A 24,930-nucleotide genomic window follows, 5' to 3' on the forward strand; every position below is an offset into this window, starting at 1 on the left:
CTTGCTGAATAAAGTCTTTCTTTCTTTCTTTCTTTCTCTCTCTCTCTCTCTCTCTCTCTCTCTCTCACATGTCCACTGATATGACTATTATGAGTGCATTCCTTCTCGTCTTATCCATTGCAAATGTGGGACGTGACTGTTTTATTCTTCATAACTGCAGTTGTTTTAGATACAGAACAAATCTTTTAAAATACATTTTAAAAAGAAAAGAAAACAGAAAGATTCTGTGACTGTCACCGTGAGAGAATACTTAAAAGACTCTCACTGTTGCAGGGAGTTGCAATGTATTCTGTTAAGCTACAGAACCTGCTTGTCTTGTTCTGATGAATTGGTTAATCTACTGTTCCTTACAGTACATGTTTCACGTTCAGTCAGGCACTCTGGCTTTTGTGGGCCATTGTGCCACCGTAGTCCACACCGCGTCCACACCGCAGAGTCCTGAAGGACAGACTCGTCTCGGTGCGATCCGCCCGTGTCCTGGAGTCCCTGGGTTCTTGCTGCCCTGGGGCAGAAACACTGAAACCCTGACTGTAAATAACCATAATCCCCCCTCAGATCACTCCCTCTCCACAGTAACGGAAGTAAACCCAGTCTTAAATAAACCTTCACCTCAAGTTCAGCCATAAAGTGATAATGGTACACCATCAAACTTTGCTGCGTCAGTACGGGGTGATGGCCCTGGTGTCTGTGATCACGGTTGATCTTTAGTTGGGTTCTTACCGTAGGTGGACACTTGCAGTATTCTAGTTACTTATTATTCACTTGAATAATAAACACTATATGTCTGTTTTTTGCTTTTGAAATCTAGCCACATTTAGCTGAAGGTGCTGATGCAAAAGTGATTTTATTTCAAGACGCTAAATGTTTTGCTCATTGTGTTATTACAGTGTACACTTTCCTTGGTCGTTATGATTGTCTGAAGTAATTGTTTTCAAGGTATGGCTCAAAAGAGCGCTACAGTTTTAACTCCACTTTGAATTAAGCCTGTAGCTGAATGTCTGTTTGAAGCTGTCATTCTGCTATGAGAGGTAGATGGTGGCGGAAAAAGAGTTTATTCCAATGAAACTGGAAAGACAACTGACAACTTTTTAAAGTTGATTCATTTAACAAAGGCAGAGAGATCAGAGTAAAACTCTAAATAAAGCATTGCTGTGAATCCAGACTCCATTAGGGTTGTTTTGTAAGGTTGTCAGTCACAAGTGAAAGAAAAAAAAAACAACACAAGATTAAAGCAGTTTTTGTGTGCGTTATGAAAGCTCCTTACCAGAGTCCTGTTTCTCTGGCTCATTGTATATCCCGTGTTGATATTACCTCATCATGTTTAGCTGTTCTTTCAAGCATTCTTTACCATCTGAATGGGGTTCAATATGAGTAGTCACGTGGTCTCTCCAGTGCCAGTGCCAGTGGTGCATTCGCCTACAGTCCAGCAGTATGGCTACTCTTCTGCCATTTCTGGCCTCCGCTCGGCCCGCACGCAACGCCTTCGGTGGTCTTGTGAGGGAGCGCGCGGGCCCCACGGCTGTGAGATGGCGCGGGGCCGAGGAAGCGGCGAAACGCTTTAACACGCTCCTGCTGGGGCAGGGGTCGCGGGGTCGCGGTTCCAACGTTGGGGGGGGGCGGAGCCTCTCGTGCTAGGAGGATGCCCTGGCATTTCTGTTCCCGTGGCGCTTCGAGTCCCTGTGCGCTCCAGTTCCACCAGGCACTGGCCTGTAGGGCAGTCTTAGAGCGCTGCCATCTTTAGAATAAGTGCGCCTGTGGGGCAGAATTACACAGCGTCGCCATCTTCAGACTGAGCTGAGGATGTCTGGATAGTATTTAATTTTCTTTTATGGAAATAATGATCAGTTAGTCCGTGACGGTCGGCTGTCATTACACGAAGAGGGAATTTGGTTTAACGTCCTAAATAGTTTGAAATATGGTTTTACTTTATCCTTGCGCCAATTGAAACAGGCTGTCATGAACTGTATCCTGATGGGCTTATTCAGAGTCTAAAAATGAACTGGTTTGCTGTTCTCTGGTCTCATGGTGGAGCCAGGCTTGTGAAGACTTGCTGGGTAAGTCTGCAGTAAGTCGGCGCTGCAGAGAGGCTGTTAAATGATATTGAGACATGACGAATGTGCGGATGTTAACCTGGTGATTCACTCTGTTGTCATACACTAAATGGCTCTTATCAGTGACGGATGTCTCATCTGTCAGAAGTTCACCAACTTCTCACCCTGCGCTAACAGGAAAGATTCCGCCTCAGGGAATCTTTTCACGCTGAAATGCAACTTTTGGAGTAGGGTTTCTGGGGTCTTCAGGTGATTAGATAAGCGGTTAAACAAATCGTTGCACGAGCGACATGAAACGCGGCTACATTTCAGACGGATGCCTCACGTCGAGGGTGCTGAAGTGTCTTCTTCCTGTGTGTCCTTCGCCTTCTCGTCCTTCCGTGAAGCCGTGTGACTCGCGGAAGACGAACCCGCAGCTGTGATGGATGGCGGGGGGCTCTCTGCAGCAACGGGAGACGAGCGGGACCTTCCCGGGCCTCGGGACCTTTCTTTCCTCGGGTGCTCCTGGCAGTTCTGTCCAAGGTAGTACAGTGCAGTGTGTTTACTCGCCTGTGTGAGCGCGAGAGAGGAGAGAACACGAGATGTGTTGAGGAATGTTCTGTCCAGAGCAGTCGGCGTTTGGATGGATGGGGTCTTAAGTGCAGGATAATAAATCGTCAGGGCGTAAGGGGAGTGCGGAAGGCACCGGAGTCCCAGTTCGTGATAAATGTTCTCACAGGTGATCAGTGCGTATGCTTCTCTGAGGCTTCTTCCTCCCCCCGTTTCACCCTGCTGTAGGCAGACTTAGCACGGCACCCGGCTTTATCTGACCGGCCTCACATGCCCACATGGCACAGGTTACGCCGGAGGAAAAGGTACGCGTGCTAATCCCGAGCGTGCTAATCCCGAGGAGAGGTGCGCTGCTGCCGTTCGTGCCGTCTACACTTCCACCAGGAAGTGCTCTTCGCTCTCAGGGTTGAGGATTAGTAATCCTGATCCGTTCATACCTGTGAGAAACGACAGCACCCGCCGGGCCATGTGGGCTGGCCTCTCCTAAATCCCAATTAGCGTCCGTCTAAACCTAATTAAGAGGAATGAAACAGCTTGATGTTGAGGATTAAGGGCGAATGGTGGACGTGTAAATCTGTTCATTCTCGTCACCGTATTGGACTGTGAGGATCTTCTTGCAGGAGGTCCTTCATTGCCAATTGCGGTAATTTCTTTAGTCCACTCTGTTCCCATTGGTGCAGCCAGGGAATGAATTAGCAGCTCAGATAAGCCCGTGTTGTAGCAGTAGCTCAGGGACTTGCTCATCCCGTCCCAGAACACATCTTCTGTAATTGGCTTACAGGAGCGTTTTAATTGGATTAATTTGAAGATCAGCATATTGTCAATACTCTACAAATTTCCAGGTCACGTTACTGCCGATAAGCACATAATGGTTCTTGGACACCGAGTGCATCAGGATGATACGTGGTGTGCGTCGGGGACCCTGGGGTCTCCACTACCCAGCTGACCATCAATACCAGCTCTCGATCATCTGCTTTCCCCCCTTTACCCTTGTGGTATTTTAAAACCCTGGTGGAATGTAAGCATACGTCACAGGCTGTGTAGGGTAATGAGGGGAACCCTGGGTAAAATGGAGATGTTCGTGGTTGCTGCTTTAGAGTTTGTATAATGCGTGTCCATCTGTCTGGGAATGAACTGTGATGTCACGGTGTGTCTGAGACAGTTGGACAATGTTAAACCTTCTGGAGAAGGAGCATTCAAGCTTCAGTGGTTTTAGAGGTCATTCATACAAGGATTATAAGGGGGGGTTGCACTCTGGAGGTGGAGTCATTCGTCGTGGTCCAGTTAGTGGTGGTCGGTGTTGGAATTAAAAGCTTTACTGAAGTGAATGTGTCAGAGATGTTTTCAACAGTTTTTTTTTTTTCTCAAAGGAGATATAATCTTTAATGTTTTAATTTGCTGACATATTTGGCTTCTGACACGTCTTGTGATTGACAGCTGTCATCTGGCATTCCCTGCCGTCATTCATGGTAATCAGCAGCATGTCACACAGAGTAAATGAGGCAGTTCTGCTCATTCTTATATGGTGAAACAGACTCTTAACTCTTACTCTTTTTTTTTTTTTTTTTTTTTTTGCAAAAACTTGCATTTTTCAAACTGTGGTTACACTGGCTGTTAGAGTTTTTCTGGAATTTGTAATGAGTTTGGCATTAGCCAAACTACCTAAACTGCAGAGCTGAATCGCCCCTCTTTCCAGTGCCTGTCAGCCGTGGCTTGGTGAGAAATGGCTTATTTTCTCGGTGTGTCTAAAAAGGGAGTGAAGTATCCCACTTTCTGCCCCCTCCTCCCCCCTCACCCCCTTATTTGGCTGTTTTTAAGACTTGCCTTTTTGTTGCTGGTCAGCGCAGCGCTTTTGACAGATGAAGCAGGCCGACAGAGAGAACCCCCGCAGGCTCTGCCACGGGCTCCCGGCATTGTGTCGCCTCAACGGGGTAATTGTTTGACTCGTGGAAAGAGGAGGGGCAGTGGAGGGTTTGGGGTTCACAATAGCCCCCCCAGGGACTAGGAAGGCAGACACAGCCTCATCCGAAAAATGCAAACGGCAAAATGGCCCCAAAATGATCACTCCCCATCTCACATGATCACTCCCCATCTCACTCCCGTTTCACAACAAAGATGCTACAGCAATGAAATGCACACATTGTTCAGTCCAAATAGTTTTTTAGGATTTTGTTTTCGCCGTCGGGCTATTTTGAGGGGAAAGGTAAAAACGATGCTTTGAGCGTCTCCCTCGTTTGCCAGTTAATTGGTGCTTATGTGTGGCATTTTCAGGACTATGCGATACAGACTTGACAAGCTTAGACACTTCAGCTTCACCCAGTCTGCTGCTGTTGTCGGATAGAAGCGCAGCGTTACTGCTGCTTTGTGCATTTTAAAGAGACTCGGTCCCAGTCTTTTCTTATCCTCTGCTGGGAAGACTGAGGTCTGAAAGGTGGTATTGAAGACAGCCATTCCTCCCTCTCCCACCCTCTTTCTCTGTTCCTTGACAAGATCAGCTTCCTTGCCCTGGTGACCATTCTATTTCCTACACTCTGGAAAGCTTGGATACACTTTTGAAATGCTAAAAACCATTTGGATGCGCTTGTCTGGTAGAGAGAGCCCAGCAAAGTGATTGAGAGGGGGGGGGGGGGGGATTAAATTAGTAGGAAAAAGAGGGACCACTAATTAGTTGATTTAAAGGCACGGACCCTCCCCCTTGTGCCCTGTTCACCTTCTCACATAGACTACCTTTGATCCCTCTCAGCCCTGTTGCATTATGGGTAAGTGATTTTCTTCAATTATAGACCTCGTCCCTCTACAGCCCATGAACCAGCACCATCTAATTGGAACTTGCCTCTTAAATCCTGTTCTGTGGAACACATCGTAGTTCTTATTGGACCAGAATATCAATATGTTGGTATCTCACTTTAAAGTGACAGTTGCTTGCTTCTCCACTTCACACCTAAGGGCCTTCACAGCTGATGGAGTTACTTTGACAAATTTGTGTCAGATCAGCTACTCAGACTGCTGCATGCCCTGAGGCTGAACCTGATGCTGATAAAAGCATGGGTTCTTCACACAGGCACGCTCAGAAGAGCAGCATATTTAAAAGCCTGTCCTTGAAACCTCATAAGGATTTACAGTTTGAAATTCTACCTTACCATGCAGAAATATCTCCGGACACGGAGAATGGTCAACAAACTGATGTATTTTTGGTTGAACCAAAATATTGGCTTGATAATTCTATAGCTTGTTCACCTGTGCATGTCTAAATGTTTGGACCCATGCTAAGCTAACGGCATGTGAATCTGTGGCTTTGATTTAACGTGGTCCAATAATTTCAGTCGGTGTAGGAAAAAAAGCCAGAATTCTCTGGTGGTTACCCTGTCAGAAACTACGTCTTTTTCACCAACTGAAACGGAAGCCTTTGACTTAAACGTGAAGGCCAGCATTTGCTGAGCTGATTTTGCTCCAGTGTCGCAAGTTATTGGCTTTGAGAGAAATGTCACTGACTTCTTATATCCAGATAGATTTGCAGCTGTTTGATGTAAACAAGTAATTTTCCATCTTCGAACGAAACAGACCAAATAAATCAATTCAATGTTTGTGCCTGAAGAACACATGCATCCATGATTATAGTAAACAACTGTAATTACACAGAAACGTGTAAAACAGCTGTTTGTGTTAGCAGCATATCATATTAAATGTAGCTCTTTGTCACATCTTTTCCATCTAACCAGACTTTCAAAGAATGTTCACATGCGTAGTAGGTTCTCCTTTCTCAGACGGATTGTTAGCTAACACGCTGCCTCATGTAAGACAAGCCGCGTGGCTAAAGCCTCTTGCTAAGATACACGTGCAGCTATGCTAGCGGCTACGGTGGCAGCTAATCATCGTTGCCGTCAATCAAGTTTGAAGCCGCGCAGCTTGCGTTTCCGTCCGTGCTCTCTTAATGACGGTGATTGTGATGCCGCATTGTCCATTTTCTCCACGGTGTCAGCGTCCCGTGCTTCGGCATAAGAGTGTGTGTGGTGGGTTGCGTCAGAGCTGATTGACAGCCCCAACCTGTCAAATGTACACCTTTTATTACCGTAGACGGACAGATTTTAATAGACAATAGAAATGTCAGCGTTCTCAAGGTGATGACCTCAGGGGAGAAACGACATTCAGATAATGCTTGTAAGTAAAAGCCTTCTGTAATTATAGATCTGCAGAATTCAGATCTCTATTATACTCTAAGATCATGCTGGGTCTTTAACGAGCTTACTGGCATTAAGAGTCGAAGTTAATTGGGGGAGGGGGCGGGGAGGGGGGAGTGTCCACGGAGCGGATGCTAGGGGCAAAATTCAGCCGGCTTCACATGCTCTTGCTTGAATTCAAATCATCAATTTATGAACCTCAGAACACTGTAAAACTCTCACTGATCTCACATTTACCGGTGCATTCTGGCCCATGGAATTAAGTGTATTGGATTCTACGTGTTCGTAGTGCAGGTTGCGTGTTCCTTGATAAACCTGCAGAACATGTCCACTCGTACGTCCTTGCATCAGACAGGGACGTGAAGGATCCATTCCATGGCCTGCGTGGGGACACGTCTGCTTAGCAACCCTTTAAAAAGAAGACTTGGTAATCAACCCTCTGTTCCGCGTCTCTTGAGGCTCTTGAAACATTAACGCAGTGCTACACACGCAATTTGTCCAGCCTGCCTTGTCCCGGGTGTCCCAGCGTTCGCCGTGTCAACCGATAACTGCTACAACTCGTCCGATAAGTGCTCCAGTGTAACCCAGCCCCTCCCCCACCACATCTGCCATCTACTAAATGATATTTAAATGCCATTTGATTTTGCCCCCCCCCCCCCCTTCCTCCTCCTCCTGACCGGCCATCTCCAACTCTGCCAGCTTCGCAGACGTTCTGCCCAATGTTGGCGTAGAGCCCCGAGCTCCATATTCTTCCCCGAATGGACAGTGCCAAGCGGGGCCTGGGGTCAAGTTCACCACCCAGTGTGATGCGGCAGGGAGGGGGTGTGACCTTGGGAAATGCCGGCCTGTTATTGGACGTGCCGTGGGCCAGTGTAGGCAGTGCCAAAGTGCAATGCGGTTGCAGGAGAGGAAAGGCAAACACAGAACATGATAGGTCCAAGATACATGAGTATTGTGTATAAAGATTTACTTCTCAAATGTGTGCCATTTTTAAGCAGCACATGTTCCACAGGCTTGATTTAGCATTCTGCCGCAGTTCTCTGGTAACTGATATATGGAGAAGACTGTGGTCGAAACCTCCACAAATTTGACTCATCAAGGAAATGAAAAAGCTGTAATTCATAGTACACTTCATTTACACATCTTCCCACGTGCCTGTAAATCTTTCTAATAAACACACTGTTCCATGCACACTTACACGCGCATACATATGGGCAAGTTTGGCCCCAATTCCTTCTCTCTTTTAATTGTGAATGTCATATTCATGTTCTTTTCTCCTTTGGATCGAGATGTTTCCACACATGTAGACGTGAGCTGTAGCATACACATACGTGATGGGTGTTGTAATTGATACTGACTGCGTAGGGGATTGACAGGGTGGCGTTCTGACACACACAGTCTGGAATAGTCCATCTGTTCCAAACCACACATGGCAGCTCACTGCCTAACAAGCAGATCACGGAAGCTTCCGGAGCTCTCTACGGTCGGGCCCACCATGGCTGCCGACAGGTATGTTATTTATATGTGGGGAACGTTGTACAGTTCCAAACACCAATGTTCTTGTCTGATATTTTGTTTTGAAGTAGCTGCCGATACATGGTAGATGAAAACGTGTTGAATTCTTACATTTTCCTGGTTAAATTATAATAGTGACACGAAGACAAAACCGAAAATGTTATTGAAATTCCCTGCACACAGAGTTGTTTTATATAGTTTATCATTTTGTTTATCCACGATTATGGGTTTTCATCTTTATCCTATTTTATATCCTAGCCTTGGTTTACATCAAAGTCCCATCCATGTCCATGGTGTTTGGATCTCAAACCGTAGAGAATTGTAAATGTTAAATAATTTACGTTTTTTTTTCCTTTTAAGGTCCACTGAGAAAATCTTGATCAGACTCAAGAGTAATATGGCATGAGAATATAGTACAACCTGAATATCTTTCTCTCCTGCACCAACTGTGCGTTATTTAGTCTTCTGGGGCACAGTGTACCCATAGTGTTATTTATGCTCCACACATACAGTGTGCAACTGTGACCTAAATCATGTCATAGCTCCTCATCAAGAATCTCTCCACAACGCAGTATGTTCACCCGAGACCTGTAAACACGCGCCTTTGTCTGGAGTCCGTTCGCTTTGAGTATTGCCATGGACTCGTTTCTCCACCTAGACGTAGCAATGGGTGGTGGGTGGTGCTGGGTGGTGCTGGGATGTGGGTGAGATTGGGGTGGGGGGGGGGCGGCTCACATTATTTCATCTATCACATGTGAGACGATCCCTCCCGCAGCTGACTGAGGCCCTGACGGAGGCCCTGACTTCTCCAGCCTGTCTCCCACATGGGAACCTTTTGCTCAAAGCTCTCAGACCTATACTGGCAATTACAGCTACGTTTATAACATTTCAGGTGTAAATATCTCACTGAGATTTAGAGAATCTTTATGATATTGGTATTAATCTTCTAACGTTTCCATCACTGCAAGTGCTGACAAAAAGCAATAAAATGATGCACATAATAATATATCAGCCATAATGACAATAGATTAAAAGAGGGTTTAAAAGTTCCAAATACTTATAACACAAAAAGAACTGGACACATATTAGAGGCTGGGCGAATGGTGTGCTCAAAACAGTGGCACTGGACAAAGTCTGAAGCCATAGTCTCTTATCTCAAACTCTCTCTCCCTCCCTCCCTCTCTTCTTTTTCTTTATGGCATGACTCTTGAACTTTTCTATGGCAGTCATGAGTGCTGTGACTAACCCGGAGGGGCAGATCCTGCCCTTATCATAGCCATAAACAGCTGCAAATGAGCAGCTAATCACAGATGAGCTGAGCGAGATAGGCGGCGGCCTGCCGGCCTCGTGTGGGGCGTGTTGGGGGCGGTGGGGGGGGGGGGGGGGGGGGGGGGGGGGGGCTGGGTGGTGTTCGGGACGGGGTGACGGCCACGCGACCGCTTGTGCGTCACCACGGCCGTGATAAGGTGAGGTTCAGTTAGATACAAGGGAGTGTGTTTCAAGGTGCACTGACACCTTTGCAGGCACACACACACACACACACACACACAGATCTGCCGGCCGACCTTGCTCTAAAAGCCTGTGTGTGTGGTGGAGTGTTTGGTTGGCTATCTCTGTTCCTGTGCCAAGAAATCCTCATTGACAGGGACGGAGTGAAAGGAAACTCATTTCCACTCGACAGTAACAGAAGCACTGGAGCCGAACTTATTAGAACTGTCTTTCTCTCTCTCTCTCTCTCTCTCTCTCTCTCTCTCTCTCTTATATCCCTCTATCTCTAACTCCATTTCCTTTTTCTCTTTGCTAGTTGAGCGTATTCACTTGGCTCAGTGTAGATCTGTGATATGAATATATCCAGATGGTTTGTTGGGATTTTAATTACGAGCCTGTAACATTCACAGTGAATGGACCACACTGATTTCTGCCGTCCCTCGGTGGCTTTGAGGTATTTACATAAGGACACACACACACACACGTGCGCCCCCGCATGCTGCGTTATTATATGTCAGTATGTTTTAAAATAATTTATATTGTCATTAATGAGAAGCTGCCCTAAACACTGAACTTAAAACATTGTTTCCATACATTCTTTGTTCTTTGTCTAATTTGAAAATTAAACTTACTTGAACATTAAAAGTATATCTATTGGCTTATGCTCAAACCATGGTTGTTGAATCACGCAGTAAGCCACCATTACATGGTGTGTGTGTGTGTGTGTGTGTGTGTGGGTGTGTGTGTGTATACATGAGGGAGAGAGATCATAAGATTTATTTTCAGCAGCACATATTGGTTTGGCCTTATATTCGTTTTTTTTTTTTTTTTTTTACTTGGATATTTTCAGGCTGCGGCATCATGAGGTAGATTGTCTTCCAATATATTTTTTCTCTCTATCTCACTTTTTAATTACTTGCACAGTAAGGCTCTATTGGCAGGTTAGCTCAATATAGATAGAGATAGAGAGAGACTCTGTATGTGTGTCTCTGTGTGTGTATGACAGAGACACAGTCAGATGGTGTGTGTGTGTATGTGTGTGTGTATGAGAGAGACACAGTCAGATGGTGTGTGTGTGTGTGTGTGTGTGTGTGTGTGTGTGTGTGTGTGTGTGTGTGTGTGTGTGTGTGTGTGTGTGTGTGTGTGTGTGTGTGGGTGTGTGTGAGAGAGAGAGAGAGAGAGAGAGGGAGAAATCCGACTCTTGCCGGAGGCACAGATCGATGAGATCTTGGCTGCAGTATTCCCAGCTTCCCCTAGCTGAACTCCTGGAGTTGATTAGCCCAAGTCCTGCTCTGTGGAAGAGGAGAGAGATGAGTGGAGCGCGGGGTGCTCAGGAGGGGTCAGGTGGAGCGGATCAGAGCAGCAAGCGCGGAAAGAAAGCCACGCAGCGCACCGATGAGACGCCGGCGTTGTGAAGCCGTGTTTGGATGGAGGACCTGCAGGGGGTGCTTTGAAGGAGCTCTGCGAAGGGTAGACGTGCGCCGGAGAAACCGGCGTCCTGGCGGACAAGGCCGACTTTAATGAACGATCTTCTTCTGCTGAAAAGATTTGTCCTCCTTTGTCGGGCATTGCTCACTGCCACTGAATTCCTCTTTTTAAAATGGAGGCGAGCCTCACTCCTTAATGTGTGATCAAGGATGTGATCGGCGCTGAATGAGGGCCGTGGACCTGGCGCGGTTCAAAGTGCTGTGTGAATAAAACATACACTCCGTCTTCCATAGAGAACCCGAGTGGCTTTGGAAGCCCTGACAAGCAGAATTTACCTGCACATTGTGTGTGTGTGTGTGTGTGTGTGTGTGTGTGTGTGTGTGTGTGTGTGTGTGTGTGTGAGAGAGAGTGTCTGTGTGTGTGTGTGTGTGTGTGTGCGTGTGTGTGTGCACGCACAGACAAAAGCACACAGCTTTGTTCTTATGCCGTCTGCAGGATCAAAGGCGCCAATGTGAGCAGGTTCTGAATGGGGTTTAATTTTGGGCGTCTTCATCCACTCAAGCACCCAGATGCATTCAGTGTTTGCACTCATTATATTTTCAGCACTGTTTAATTAAACGTCTCTTTTGTGTCGCTAACTGTCTCATATTATTTGATTCAAAAGATCTTTGATTCTTTTCTCTTGCACTTTTTCACTAAAGTGTTGGAATTTCAGTATCTAGATGTTTCCATGGGACAAAATAAGATGAAACAGGCTAAGAAAATAGACAGTGGAACAGCACCATGATTCAGGACCATATCATGATTCAGGACAGCATCATGATTCAGGACAGCATCATGATTCAGGACCGTATCATGATTCAAGACAGTATCATCATTCAGTACTGTATCATGATTCAGGACAGTAGCATGTTTTGGGCTTATGTACATCACATGCTAAGCACCACACCTTTCAAACCATCATTTATGGATTCATTTATGATGCTAACTTGTAATATTTACAGTAAATAATGCAGTTGTTATTGCAGTGAACAGTTGCAGTTCTGTGTCAACTTGAACTAGCTTTCTGTCAATTTTGGCTCTTAAAACACTGTATTGCTGTAATTGGTTACATTCTGTTCTGTGTGAGTGTGTGTGTGTACTGTGAAGAAACATCAATGCAAACCCATGGGATCCTGCATAAATGAATTGTGACCCTGAACTGCTAATTAATCCCAGGTCCTTTTAATTGTTGCTGAATTAGATCTAAAGGCCAGTGTGGAGACACACAAACTCACACACACACACAAACTCACACACACACACACACACACACAAGCCCCCCCCCCCGCGTTAAAGATGCCACACTCATTTGCATATAAACCAGGTTTTGTGGACACAGTTCACTGGTCTCTGAACTGAAGTAATGACTTTGGCCACTGAGATTACCTCTTTCTCCTCCCATTTTAGCCACTTATTTATCTCCTTACAGCATGACAGAGTGTGGAACATGCACACACATGCGTGCATACGGATCCATGCCTGTGGCGTGTGTCAGTAGGACCCCTTATCTCATATAACACCCCCCCCCCCCCCCCCCCCCCCCCCCCACACACACACACACACACTGCTTCTCGGCTTTGATCAGGGAAGTTGCAAACGTCTAAAATGACGGTGTCTTAGTTCAAGTGTTGCTCCACTACACTCCAGAGCAGAGAGAGGATAAAGTAACCGGAGGGGGGGGGGGGGGGTCCTCACAAGGCCTTTGTTTGTGCACTAATACTCCCGAGTGCACTAATACTCCCTAAGTTAAATTCAGAGGCGTCTAGCAGCCAGTGCCACACCAGATCGATACTCACAGCAGTTCCTGCAGCACAACAATATTTTAGATTGTTTTTTTCTCCTAGTGGTTTATCAAGAGTTCCCCTTGTCTGCCTACAGCAGTTTGTCACGTCATCGATTCTGCGAATGCTGGAATCCATTGTTTTAATTGCCTGTGCTAGTTAAGGTCCTAGTATAATGGGCAGGTTCTTCAACTACGCTGCAGTGCATTGCTTCAGCTTGCAGCTGGAGCGTGTACGTGAGGGGAAAGAAGGGCTTGAGTGATGACTAGCCCAAGCAGAGACTCTGAAAGTGGTTGTCCTAGAGAGCCTCTGGCTGACTCCTCCTGCCGTTAATGTCTCATCTGCATCTCATCTCTACAGCCCCCCCCCCCCCCAATTCCCCACTTTTTCAAGTCTTGTTGAATTCTCCTCTGTGTCGTCTAGGGTCCCGGCTGCGTCAGGAAGACTCTCCGCCCCGGATCGTGGAGCACCCCTCCGACCTGATCGTGTCCAAAGGCGAGCCCGCCACCCTCAACTGCAAGGCGGAGGGCCGGCCCACGCCCACCGTGGAGTGGTACAAGGACGGCGAGCGGGTGGAGACGGACCGGGACAACTCGCGCTCGCACCGCATGCTGCTACCCAGCGGCTCCCTCTTCTTCCTGCGCATCGTCCACGGCCGCCGCAGCAAACCGGACGAGGGATCGTACGTCTGCGTGGCCCGAAACTACCTCGGGGAAGCCGTCAGCCACAACGCATCGCTGGAAGTGGCCAGTAAGTGCTTGGTTTTCTTTTATTGTTATTGTTATTGCTGTCGCTTTGGGGGGGGGGGGGGTTGGTTTAGCGCCTGTAAGAAAGGTGGCTCAACTCGGCGTGAGTGAGGATGTGAACTTCTTTTTCAGCTCTTTCTCAGCATTACGGGCCCTGTAAATAATGGCGGCGCTGATCAAGGCCTCCGCAGGACCAGCAGGTTTTCCCTGAGGTGGTTTGAAACCAGGCCACGGGCCCGATTCAGTCCTCAGTCCTAGTTCTGCGGCCGTGTTCGGAATAGCGGAGGAGCGGATGAATGGAAGGTCTCTCCCGTTTCCTCCAGGGACAGGCGCCTCAATGGACTCAGTGGGTTGGATAATCTCAAGGCGGGCAGGAAATGTTTGCCACGGTGGGCCTGCATGGCGATCTCAGTACATGGAGCTGGCCTGCTCCAGCTGGGTTGAGTAGCTCTTAAAGAACCCTCGGTAGGTGGTCAGGAGTCATCACAGATACAAAGCCTCTCTTGCTTTTGTTGTCTAGAACGTGGGGGGTGGCCCGAAGAGTGATAGGTAAAAGGTTTCTGTTGTCTGGGCCCTTTTTGTCTAATGCAAGTGTCGGTTGCAGAAGTGGACAAAAAAAAGTGAATGAGTGTGTACTTGGTGAGATTTGGATAAGGAAGAGAATTCTGCCTTTCTTGGTCTTTCTTAGTGGAAGGACTAGAGGGTTCTGTAACATTGCTGAGTAGTGGCAAAATAAACTATTCAAACCCTGGACAGATTGCCACATGTTTATGATGTCATGGGTTTATGATGTCATGGGTTTATGATGTCATGGTGTTTATGATTTCATGGTGTTTATGATGTCATGACGTTTATGATGTCATGACGCTGACGTGGTTTCCTCATGTATTCACCAGGACATTTTCATGTATATGGCCACTTTAGTTCACGTTGTATGCAGCTACAGTACCTGGTGATCGCTTGGCAAATATCTTCTAAGCTGCAAAAGGGTAGATGGATTTTGCAAGAAAAACAAGAATATACACTGTTATTGTTGCAAAGCACGACACAGTAGCGCCCGTGTGTGTTTTCACACCTTCCAGCTGATGTGTGTAGGATGGGAAAAAGAGGGAATGCTTTTTAAGCACACTGTAAATTTTAAAAATAGAAAAAAGTAATACTGCCTGTTACAAATGCAGAAGCAATTTTTTTTTTTTCAAATTTAGGTCTGATTTCAGGAGGCTATAATGTTTCAGAAATCACACACAGCCTACTCAGTGTACGGAGATAGATCAGCCAAGTTACACAACCTAGCAAATGAGTTCAGCGTACAAGAGTAGCGGTGCGTGCGTTTGGGTGATGAGAGTGTGGAGCTCTGTCTTATTCCACCCTTACTTACTATATTACAGTCACATGAACGGTGAACTTAAACGCTATATGAGTAACCATGTGAACAGCTAACTTTACGTGGTTTTGCTAATATTTCTCATTTAAAAAATATATGAAGAGCAGAAGCAGAACCATAGATTTGTGAACTTGTGTAGGGGTCGTTAGAGTTGTTCCTTAAAGTCTTACTTTTGGTGAGCTTGATTAGGTCCTTTTGCTTATTACGAAGTTATATTACGGAGTGTTGATTTTACAGTAAACATGGGCTGTAAAGATACACAGACGTCACTAGAATACCAATAGCGCCCCTTTGTGGGGAATTTCCGCTGTGAGTGAGTGAGTGAGTGAGTGAGTGAGTGAGTGAGTGAGTGAGTGAGTGAGTGAGTGAGTGAGTGAGGGAGGGAGGGAGGGAGGTTAGAAAGTTAAATCCCAGGTCCAAAAGGTACTTTGTATCCAACAATAATAACCATCTTCGTTCAAATAAAATGTGCTTTTGGAATGAGGTCAAATTATTTATATTATTTATATTTTCTTTGGGTGAAAGATTAAATAAACCAACCTGTTTTGTGTTTTTTCCTCTGATCGCCTCATGATGAGTTTACTTCAGCAGGGCTCGGCCCCAGTGCGCGTATAGTGTCTCTCCCCTGAGCTGGAGAGGCTCTAGTGGAGAGGATCTCGGATATCAACCACTTTTCCAGTGTGCCCAGGAGCTGTCAGCAGGCCTCTTGCTGTAATCTAGTCGAGCTGGCCGTGGGACGGGGGAGGGGTGGGCTGCTGTGACTCACGATGAAATGTGTAACGCCAGCATCTGCTGCCCGGTGGGCGGAGCTACCGTCTCCCCGAGTTCCTGAGCATATTTAAATTATAGGGCAGCTTGACCTTTGTGATTGACAACAGAACCTGGACACCTATAGCCTTCCTGTGAACACGCAGAGGTCTCTCTTTGTCTGTCTCTCTCTCACTGTCTCTCTCTCTCACACACACCCACACACACTAAATGTAAGATTTACAGTCTCCCATTCATAAATATTCAGTGTGGTAGCGCTGATAGATATGCTATGCTAATTGTCTTTGCGGGATTCCATTAGCAGTACCTGTACTGAAATCAGGACTACTGCCTTTTGTAAAGACTTACAGACATTAAAACATTAAGCACAGTTTGTGTTCCTGTAGGTAGTGGTTGCTCCTGCATCTCTGGAGGATAGAGGCTAGTTGCACTGAGGGAGTTTTTGCACTGCTCCCCGCGCGTACTGAGACATCGCAGGCATTCGTGTGGTCGGCTGTGTCGTATTGCAATCATAATATGCCGTAATATATTTGCCCTGTGATATTCAGTCCCGTGGTCCACGGAAAGAGTATCGGCAGGTCCTGGAGCTAAAAATGGTGGTGTGGAGAGTAGACGATATACGCTGCTCATGGCTGGATTTCAAAGTACAAACAAAAAAATAGAAAAAAACAAAAAAGAAAACAAACCCAAAACGGAGATGCTTGGGAGGAAGACATCTTGGTCAGGGGTGAGGGTGCGAGTGCATGTGCAGGCCAGCCTTGTCTGGAGGGTTCAAACACCACCATAATGGCATAGTGGCAAAGCTCTAAAGCTCCCCCCCCCCCCGGTCCAGCCACCCCACATGTAATTATGTTGCCCCAGCAACCGGGGTTGGAAGCTTCAGCCCCGGAATGCAGTAGCGGCCACGGCTCTGTGATTTTACAACGCTTTATTTTAAACCCACGGCAGCGACGCTCTCCTTCGGCTAACGCTGCTGTCCCGTCCTGGAATGTCTCTGCTTTCTGTGTCTCAAATTTGGCCTAAAATGTGGAGCCGTTAGCCTGTTGGTGTAATAAAATAATGCCGCATTGATACATTCTAGTCCTCTGGACGGGCTGCTTGGTCTTGATGTATTCCAGTATCCGTGCACTTACTGACTGGTTCTGTTGTTTTAATTCTGACTTCAGGAATGTCAGCGCTGGTTTTTCCAATAAAACCTCATGGAGGAAAGTTATCCCATAAAACCCGTTTGGGCTGCTATACCCACTCTGCTTTTTAAGAATCCCATTTGAGAGCTGAAAACACAACTTGCCTCCTCCGGTGATATTTTATTTTTTACGACCACCTGGCACAGGAGGGGCTGGAAAAGCACTCGGCCGGCCACGCCACGTTCGGGCCAGGCGGGCGAATTAGCCACGGCCCGCTCAGCGACTCCTTTCAGGGAGCCTGAACTCTGCGGCCTTGTGCTTCGCAAGGTAAAGTGGGTATTTCCCTCCTTGCGTTCTTCCCCACACCGCACACCGCCCGCAAACCCCCCGAGGTCGGACCGGGCCTTTGGTCTCCCTGTCTTCTTTTCTATACGATACTTAGAGGTTGTCATGATGTTGCAGGCATATGATATAACCCACGGCGAAACAAAGGATGAGAGAGAGGGGCGTGTAAGAGGAGAGGGTGGCGGGGGGGCGCAGGACGGTCCTGATCCGGACAGGCTCGTCGTCGAGCCTTGAGACCGCGGGACGTATTACGTAATGCGGTGAGCAGAGCCGGCGGGGGGTTTTTTTTGAAGAATGATGGACATGTCTGTCCAGTGACCCCCACGGTCTCAAAACAGCTGTGAAAATGATTATCAAAGAGAGTCGACTTTTATCATCCGTATAAACGCCGATTTTCTGAAAGATTCATGGAGAATCTAATCCACTGCTCCTTTCTGGGGATTTTGACAGCGTGAATGGAGTTAAACCAATTGTTGTTATGGCAACGTGAACGGTATAAAGTCATTCCAGAATCTCTTTGTTGCCATGCCCTTCTGTCTCTTTCTCCTGTCCTGTCTGTGAAGTCCGCATTGTGCGTTTGGACACGCTAAATCAGGCTAGTCCTTTTTGCAGGTTGCTCTCTCGAAAGCTATCGCACATCAAAGGGCCTAATTATAGCGTACTCCTCCGGTTCCTGGACAGGAAGGTTCGGAGCGGAGGGAACGGCGGGGTCCCGCGGGCAGGTGTCCGAGCGTGGACGGTCCCGCCTGCAGGGTGTGGGGTGACAGGACCCGTGTGTAAAAAGACTACGGCAGGAAACTCTGGAGTTGTTGTTTCTGTTTCCCCACCCTCAAATTGTGTGTCGAGAAGCGTTCAGTGGTGCGGCTGTGGCGGTGGAGGTGGTGGCGGTGGTGGGTGTAGCTGGCAAACGCCCAAGGCGGTGCCACACGCAGCGTCTGCTGGGATTCACGGGCTGGGTCACACCGCTGGAACCATTACGGAGACTCACAGCCCATGGACAGATTATCTCCTCCTCGGTTCCTGTCACCAGACTCTTAAGTCTTAAGCGTTATTTGTTTTTCGAGTGTTTGGTTTATAAGCTGAATATAACACGTGCCTTAATATGGCTGCTTTAATGAGGGCTACCGGAGTGCACAAGAGGGAGAGGAAACCGTCTCCCTAGTGGATCTCCTCGCACTTACCAGCTGCCGTTCTGGGGTCTGAATAGATTCATTATTGTCCCTCTTTTTACTTATTTTTTTAATGGTTAGGAAGGTGGCTGTGGAATAGAGAAAGATGTAGAGAGAAGGAGAAAATGATTAATGCAGATTTTCTGAGCTCAGGATTTCTAAGGAAAACCCTGGATGCAGCGTTGTTTATGGTCCATCAAGAGAAGCTCCAGCAAACATGTCCAGAGTTTTAAAATAAAAGCACAAACATCTGCTTCACAGTTTCCAACCTCTGTCTTCTTTCTCAACATCTGGCATCTCTAGCTGACTCTTGGGTGTGTGTCTAATTTAGTCATTTGAACATGGCCAAAACTCCGAAGAGAAACTAATCTGTGGCGTTTAATTACAGTGCAGACAGGAATTGCTGACAGATGAAAGACAAAGCTCGAGTTTGTGTCCGTTTGTGAAACGTCTTTCTTTTTTCTAGAATCTGTTGCCATTATCAGTTCCATTTTACATTTTGATTTCAACTATTGCATTTACGCATCGTCTTAATTCCGAATAACACATTGTGACATCACTCCACTGTTCTCAGTTCTCTGAGCTGTACGGTCACTGGTATGCTATATAACACAAGACGTCCTCTTTTGTGAGATCAGGCCTCTCGGCTGGATGGCTTATCCTGGCTTCAGTCGCTAGACACTAGCACACAGTTACCATTCGAAGCTTTAATACAACGAATTGCTCTTTCAAACGGGGTCTTCCACGAGTAGTGTCGGCACTGTGTGTCTGGTTGCGTCAGAGGTCACAGGTATCTGTAGTTAGTTTAGCATGGTGGGACGATGCCTTGGTGAGCCCTCCAGGGTGAGGGTGCAGCCCAGGCGAGGAGCCAGTTGGTTCAGGGTCTTCGGGAGCTGCTCTGGGGACAGATGCATGTTGAAAGCTGCTTTAGGCTTTGACGGCTACATTGCAGTGCGTGTGGGGTCAATGAATAAATGATTAGGGTAGGCTGATGTGCCCGAGGAATCTGCCTGCGTTTGTCGTCTCGCCCGTCCTTTTGGAAGACCAGTGAGAATATGTTAGTGGTAATATATAGATCATAACTCATTGGGGACCATCCTCGCATGTACTAACTGAGACACATACAGAGACCAGCAATGATAACAAAGAAAGAAGTAAACAAAAACCGACATAACAAATAGCAATAACAACAGTAATACTAATAATCTTGGATAAATGATGTTAATAATAATAAATAAATGAAGTAAGTGATAATACAAAAATCTGAAAAAATGAAAGATACCAATGTTAGGGTTTTAAATTATAGATATTTACACTAACCATCATTGTCTTATATATTTTTGTGTATGCGTGTGTATGCGTGTGTGTGCATGTATGCGCGTGTGCATGTGTGTTAGCACATGCAGGAGAGAGGATTTGTGCAAATGCCCGCGTGTGTGTGGTAAAGTTATGGCTGTTTGGTGTATATATGAGCGTTGTGTCTTTTGATTCGTATTTTGAAATCCGAAGAAATTTCGGAGTGCTTTCCAGGTTGCATCAGTCTGAAGAACCTTGATCCAGTTGGCATAGAAACCGACACCGTGTTTACAACGTTGCTCTCCCTGCTTCTCTGACCGGCGTCTGGGCTGCTGTAATGTGCATGGGTGTGGTCGGGGCAGGTTCCCAGCCGTAAAACAGCAAAACACAGAGGACCCGGTGCCATCAAAGGGAAGAAAATGGCACCGTTTGAAGATAAGACGGAGGCCAGTCTCCCATGGGCCTCAGACCAAGGTAATTAGGTAGCGTAGATTTCAGCAGGTTAAATGCAGCCGTCGAGACCGGCCTGTCCGCGGGGTAATTGGGGGGTTGTACCACGAATCCCTGCACAGCTTTGATCTAAGGAAATGTGTCTTATCCGGAGTCCCACTGTCCACAGGTGATTCTGTCCTGCCGTCCACATGGACCTAGTGTGGGTTTGTCCCTCCGATCGCCTGCGTGAGCTGAACCCTCTCACGCGTCCTGCGAGTTTTCGTACGATGTGTGGGCCGCGGAGCTAGTTGTTCGTGTCCGGGAAATGGTCCGTGAGCGGTAAATAAGGTTACGCCTTAGAGGAGTTGGTGTAAACCTACAGTCCTTAAGTAGCACATTTAGGGTGCTGGACATGCAGAGGAGAAGAGATGACCTCCCTGCAGTGTCCTGTACTGTCCTGCCGACGCTCGAGCGCCCTTATCTACTCTCCGGATCCAGCCCGGACCTTCGTGTGCCGCTGTCCTGATGGGCCCCGTGCGGTTGCCGGGCAATAGAGTGATTTCCTCTTGACTGGTCTCCATTTTGTGATACGGTCTGCACATTGCAAAGCCCCTCTCAGCTGGAGGGAGGCGATAGGACTCGCCACTCAGGGGCTAAATCCCCCCTTCGAGTGGAGAGCAGAGGCATTTAGGCCTGCCGCTTGGCTTAATCCCCCCCCCACTCCTGGTTGGAGGGACTCTGGTGGCCTGTGGGAGGGGGGGGTGTTATTTTTTAAAATATCTGTGCATGATGCAGTTGTGCTTTGGCAGACTGGACTGATTAATAGAGCCGGGTTAATCTGAGGCTTGTAGCCTTTCAAGTGGCGTTTCCTGATAAGGGCTCATGAGGAGGAGGAGGATGAGGAGGGGTTGTGGAAGCTGGAGGAAGGTGCCAGGCCGTGGGCTGCGCCCGCAGGCCAGAACACCTCTGTGACGTTCCAGACCCCCGAGGGTCACGTGGGAAAAGGAGAGCGAAGTGTGGCGGACTCCTCAGACGAGACCGGATCAGACCGGACGGGCCCGGCGGCCAGACTCGCCACCACTGACTCCGCCCACGCAGACCTGCAGACGGGACGGATGTGCGGCTGTGTTTGGCGTCTCAGCTGCACGTCTGCCCGTCAGCCGGGGTGGTTTTGCGTGAGGGAGCGTTTTACATGCAGTCTGAGTGCTGCTAAACCATTTAAAGTGAAAGGAAGTGGACCGTTCTGGTGCTTTTAAATGTCCATTAAATGGCCAGTCACTTCTGTTAGAGAAATACATGTGTTGTAGCAGTGTTGGCAAAGTCATCCACGTTGTTGTATTAGTAAGGTGCCCTTTTAGGTTGTGGAGTGAGTGAGTGAGTGAGTGAGTGAGTGAGTGAGTGAGTGAGTGAGTGAGTGAGTGAGTGAGTGAGTGAGTGAGTGAGTGAGTGAGTGAGTGAGTGAGTGAGTGAGTGAGTGAGTGAGTGAGTGTGACTGTGAGTGTGAGTGTGTGTGTGTGTGTGTGTGTGAGAGAGAGAGAGAAAAAGGACTAACAGATGGACACACACAGGGAGTAACACGATCACGAATGTAGCCACTACTCTTCATTCTAAAATCTCTCAGACATAGGGCATGTCGATGTCTCTGCTTTATTAGGATGTGTGAGAGTGAAGGAGAAAGGGAGAGAGAGAGAGGGAGAGAGAGAGAAAGAGAGGGAGAGAGAGAGAGAGCGCTGACTGAGCTCTGTGCTGAGGAATTGCAGTTATTGTGTTAATCCTCTATAAAGGGCATTACGGCTGGTGCGGTATCGCATGGCACCGCCCCGGCCCAGCTCCCCACGGCCGGCCCAAATTAGATAAGAGGCTCGCTCATTAAAAGCACATCACTGTGCTCATGGCCTGAGCAAAAGTGACGAAAGCTAAAAATAAAGTGTGTTTAAATAAACTTCTTTAACAATTAGCACTCAGCTGGCCCAGGTCCTCTAGACGTACACACCGCCGCGTTATGGGGTCTAGAATAAGCGTTTTCAAGCTGCATTTCAACAGTCGTTCCATTACAACAATAAATTCTGCTTGACTTAGAGAGGTTCAATTATGGATATGTTGAGACAGGCATATTTTATTAGTATGATAATGTATCGTCGATTTCGAAATACTCAAACTATTATTATAGGACATAGTGATTGACAAAGTTCTAACAACTGTGAGATATTTCACTCTCTCTCAGACATACGGCACACATCCACACACACACACACACACACACACACACACACACACACACACACACACACACACACACACACACACACACACACACACACACACACACAGAGGGCTCTTCTTTTTCTCCTCTCTCTTTCCCTCTGAATAGGGTGTGGCGGTGAAACTGCATTCTGCAGCATTCTGCTGCAACCCAACACCCCATGACCACAGAGGGCCTCGTGCAGGGGACCGTCAGGGATGTGGCGACACAATCACAGAGTGAGAAGGACACAGGAGGAAATGGCCCGGCCCGGCCCGAGTGAGGAAACGGCCCGGCCCGAGTGAGGATTCGCTCTGGTTTCCGTCAAGCTTCCTGTGGTGAATCCATAGATAGCTGGTACGAATTAAAGAGGAAATTTGGGTCAGGCAACAGAGTGTCAAGGGCCAGTGTCGGGAGGGAACACACACACACACACACACACACACACACACACACACACACACACACACACACAGTTCACGTCCTCCGCTTCATGTGCGTCATGATTTGTTCTTGTTTATTGAAGTATGCTATCCATCAACAGTTTTCAGAAAGTACCGTCCGTGCCGCCGACGTACTGCGATCGCGTGTTCTAAGGTTCTGTCGGTTATCGTGGCGTTCGAGTATACGAGCTCAGGGGATGTGGCGTATTATTACAGATGCGTCTCCCTCCCGTTACGATGTTACACTCAGATAAGGACACGGCGTAATTAGGGTCTCCCTACACCAGGTGCAGGCAACCACTGTTCTTGCACGAGTGTGTGTGTGCATGTGTGTGTGTGTGTGCGTGTGTGTGTGTGTGTGTGTGTGTGTGTGTGTGTGTGTGTGTGTGTGTGTGTGTGCGTGTGTGTGTGTGTGTGAGATTGACCTGCTCCAGTACTTAGGCCTGCTCTCATTAGACTCCCTCCAATGGGATTACCAGACTGTCGAGTTGGCGGGTGTGGCTGTAAGTTAATTTCATTCGCTGTTTGGGAGCCATAATGGCTTATTGATTGGCTGACGGAGACGCAGCAGGCTAACGTGGATGGAGGCTGATGGCGCGGGTGGGGGTTTAAGTTAATCTGCACTCAACACAGGGGTGGAATTCAATCATATCGGCGCCGACGTTTGTCACCGTTACGTACGCACGGGACCCCAGTGACACCCAAAGAACGGCGGGCTCGTTCGGTCCGAGCGGGTTCATGGATGAGAAGAGACATTAGTGCTTTTTCACAGTCTAACCGGACATCAGTGCACTAATTTGCCCTCGGGCCGGTCGTACATGCTGTTGGTTTGCTTCGGTGGAGCTGATATATGTATATTTGCTACAGCATCAATGCTGAGTGTGATGTGGGAGACACTTTGGCTGTGACGTCTTGGCTCAGATCTGCTTCATGCGTAACTCTGTTCCTCGTTCTGTTGGTGCATCTTAACCTCCATCTGCTGAAGAAAAAAAACATCACACTAATGTTGCACTATGAAACCAGCTGGCAAACACATTTATCCTGGAGTTTTTGCCCTCTCCGGCATGTGTGTGTGTGTGTGTGTGTGTGTGTTTTCTCAGAGGAGCCACGCTCCATTTCCCCGGCCCGTCACACACGCCCCTGTGCACCCCTGTTACCTGGAAACTGCACAGCTTGCTGTTCTGGGCTCGACTGGCCCGAGGAGCTCTCCTCCACGTCGCGTTTAGCACCGCCGACCGTCCGAGCTCCCGAACGCCCTGTCTGCTCCTCGTAGTCCTCCGCTACGTCAACAGCTCCTCGGAGGAGGCGGGTAACCGGGCCCCTGTGAGTCCGGGCTGTTTGCCTGTAGCCAGCCGGGGCCCCTAATTCACTCGGGCGATCCTCACCACGTCCGCACTTAAACGGCCAATTGACACGGAGACAAACAAGTCAGGGATGGCAGGAGGAGAATAGAGAGGGACCGGGAGACGGAGCGGGCGGACCTTGACCTCCCTTTGGCTAACGTGGGCCCCACGCCCCCACGCCGGGGTGAGGAAAAGGGTGAGCTCGCCCTCACCCCGCCCCTAACAAACACTGCTGCCCCGCCCCTGCTGGGCCTGTTTCCACTCAATCGAAGATGTCTAAATCGGCCGACCGGTCGAAAATGTGCAATTGCTCAGAAAGCTCGCTGTGGGATCCTGGAGTGGTAACAGATAAAACAGAAAACACAAAAATAAAAGAAAGAAAGCAGGATTGGAGAAGACAAACTAACTGAACAAACAAACATTAAAACAGACAAAACTGTAAATAAAGAGAGGTTGAGGCTGAAGAGTGAAACATTGTGGGACCTGAGTGTGTGCTGGCATGGGCCAGATAAGGAGACACAGGTGCCTCCCAATCCACAGGCTTACCGACAGCTGCCAACTGTGTCTGCTTCGGAAATAGCGCGTGTGTGTGTGCGTGTGTGT

General features: G+C 47.9%; 1 protein-coding gene across 2 annotated transcripts in view; it reads left to right on the plus strand.

Moving 5' to 3' along the window:
- The window catches only part of LOC143478139 (roundabout homolog 1-like), an 82,960-nt gene extending 68,067 nt beyond the window's left edge, over positions 1-14,893 (plus strand). Inside the window, exons 5-6 of one of the 2 annotated variants that reach the window (XM_076977094.1) lie at positions 13,456-13,782; positions 13,911-14,892. In XM_076977094.1, the coding sequence (XP_076833209.1) occupies positions 13,456-13,782; positions 13,911-13,942 (359 nt within the window). In that variant the 3' untranslated portion in view covers positions 13,943-14,892. Of the gene's footprint in view, positions 1-13,455; positions 13,783-13,910 lie in introns of both variants that reach the window. The other variant, XM_076977095.1, reaches the window with a different exon arrangement.
- The last annotated feature ends 10,037 nt before the right edge of the window (positions 14,894-24,930 follow it).

Source organism: Brachyhypopomus gauderio, chromosome 16, assembly GCF_052324685.1.
Source record: "Brachyhypopomus gauderio isolate BG-103 chromosome 16, BGAUD_0.2, whole genome shotgun sequence".
Classification (NCBI taxonomy): domain Eukaryota; kingdom Metazoa; phylum Chordata; class Actinopteri; order Gymnotiformes; family Hypopomidae; genus Brachyhypopomus; species Brachyhypopomus gauderio.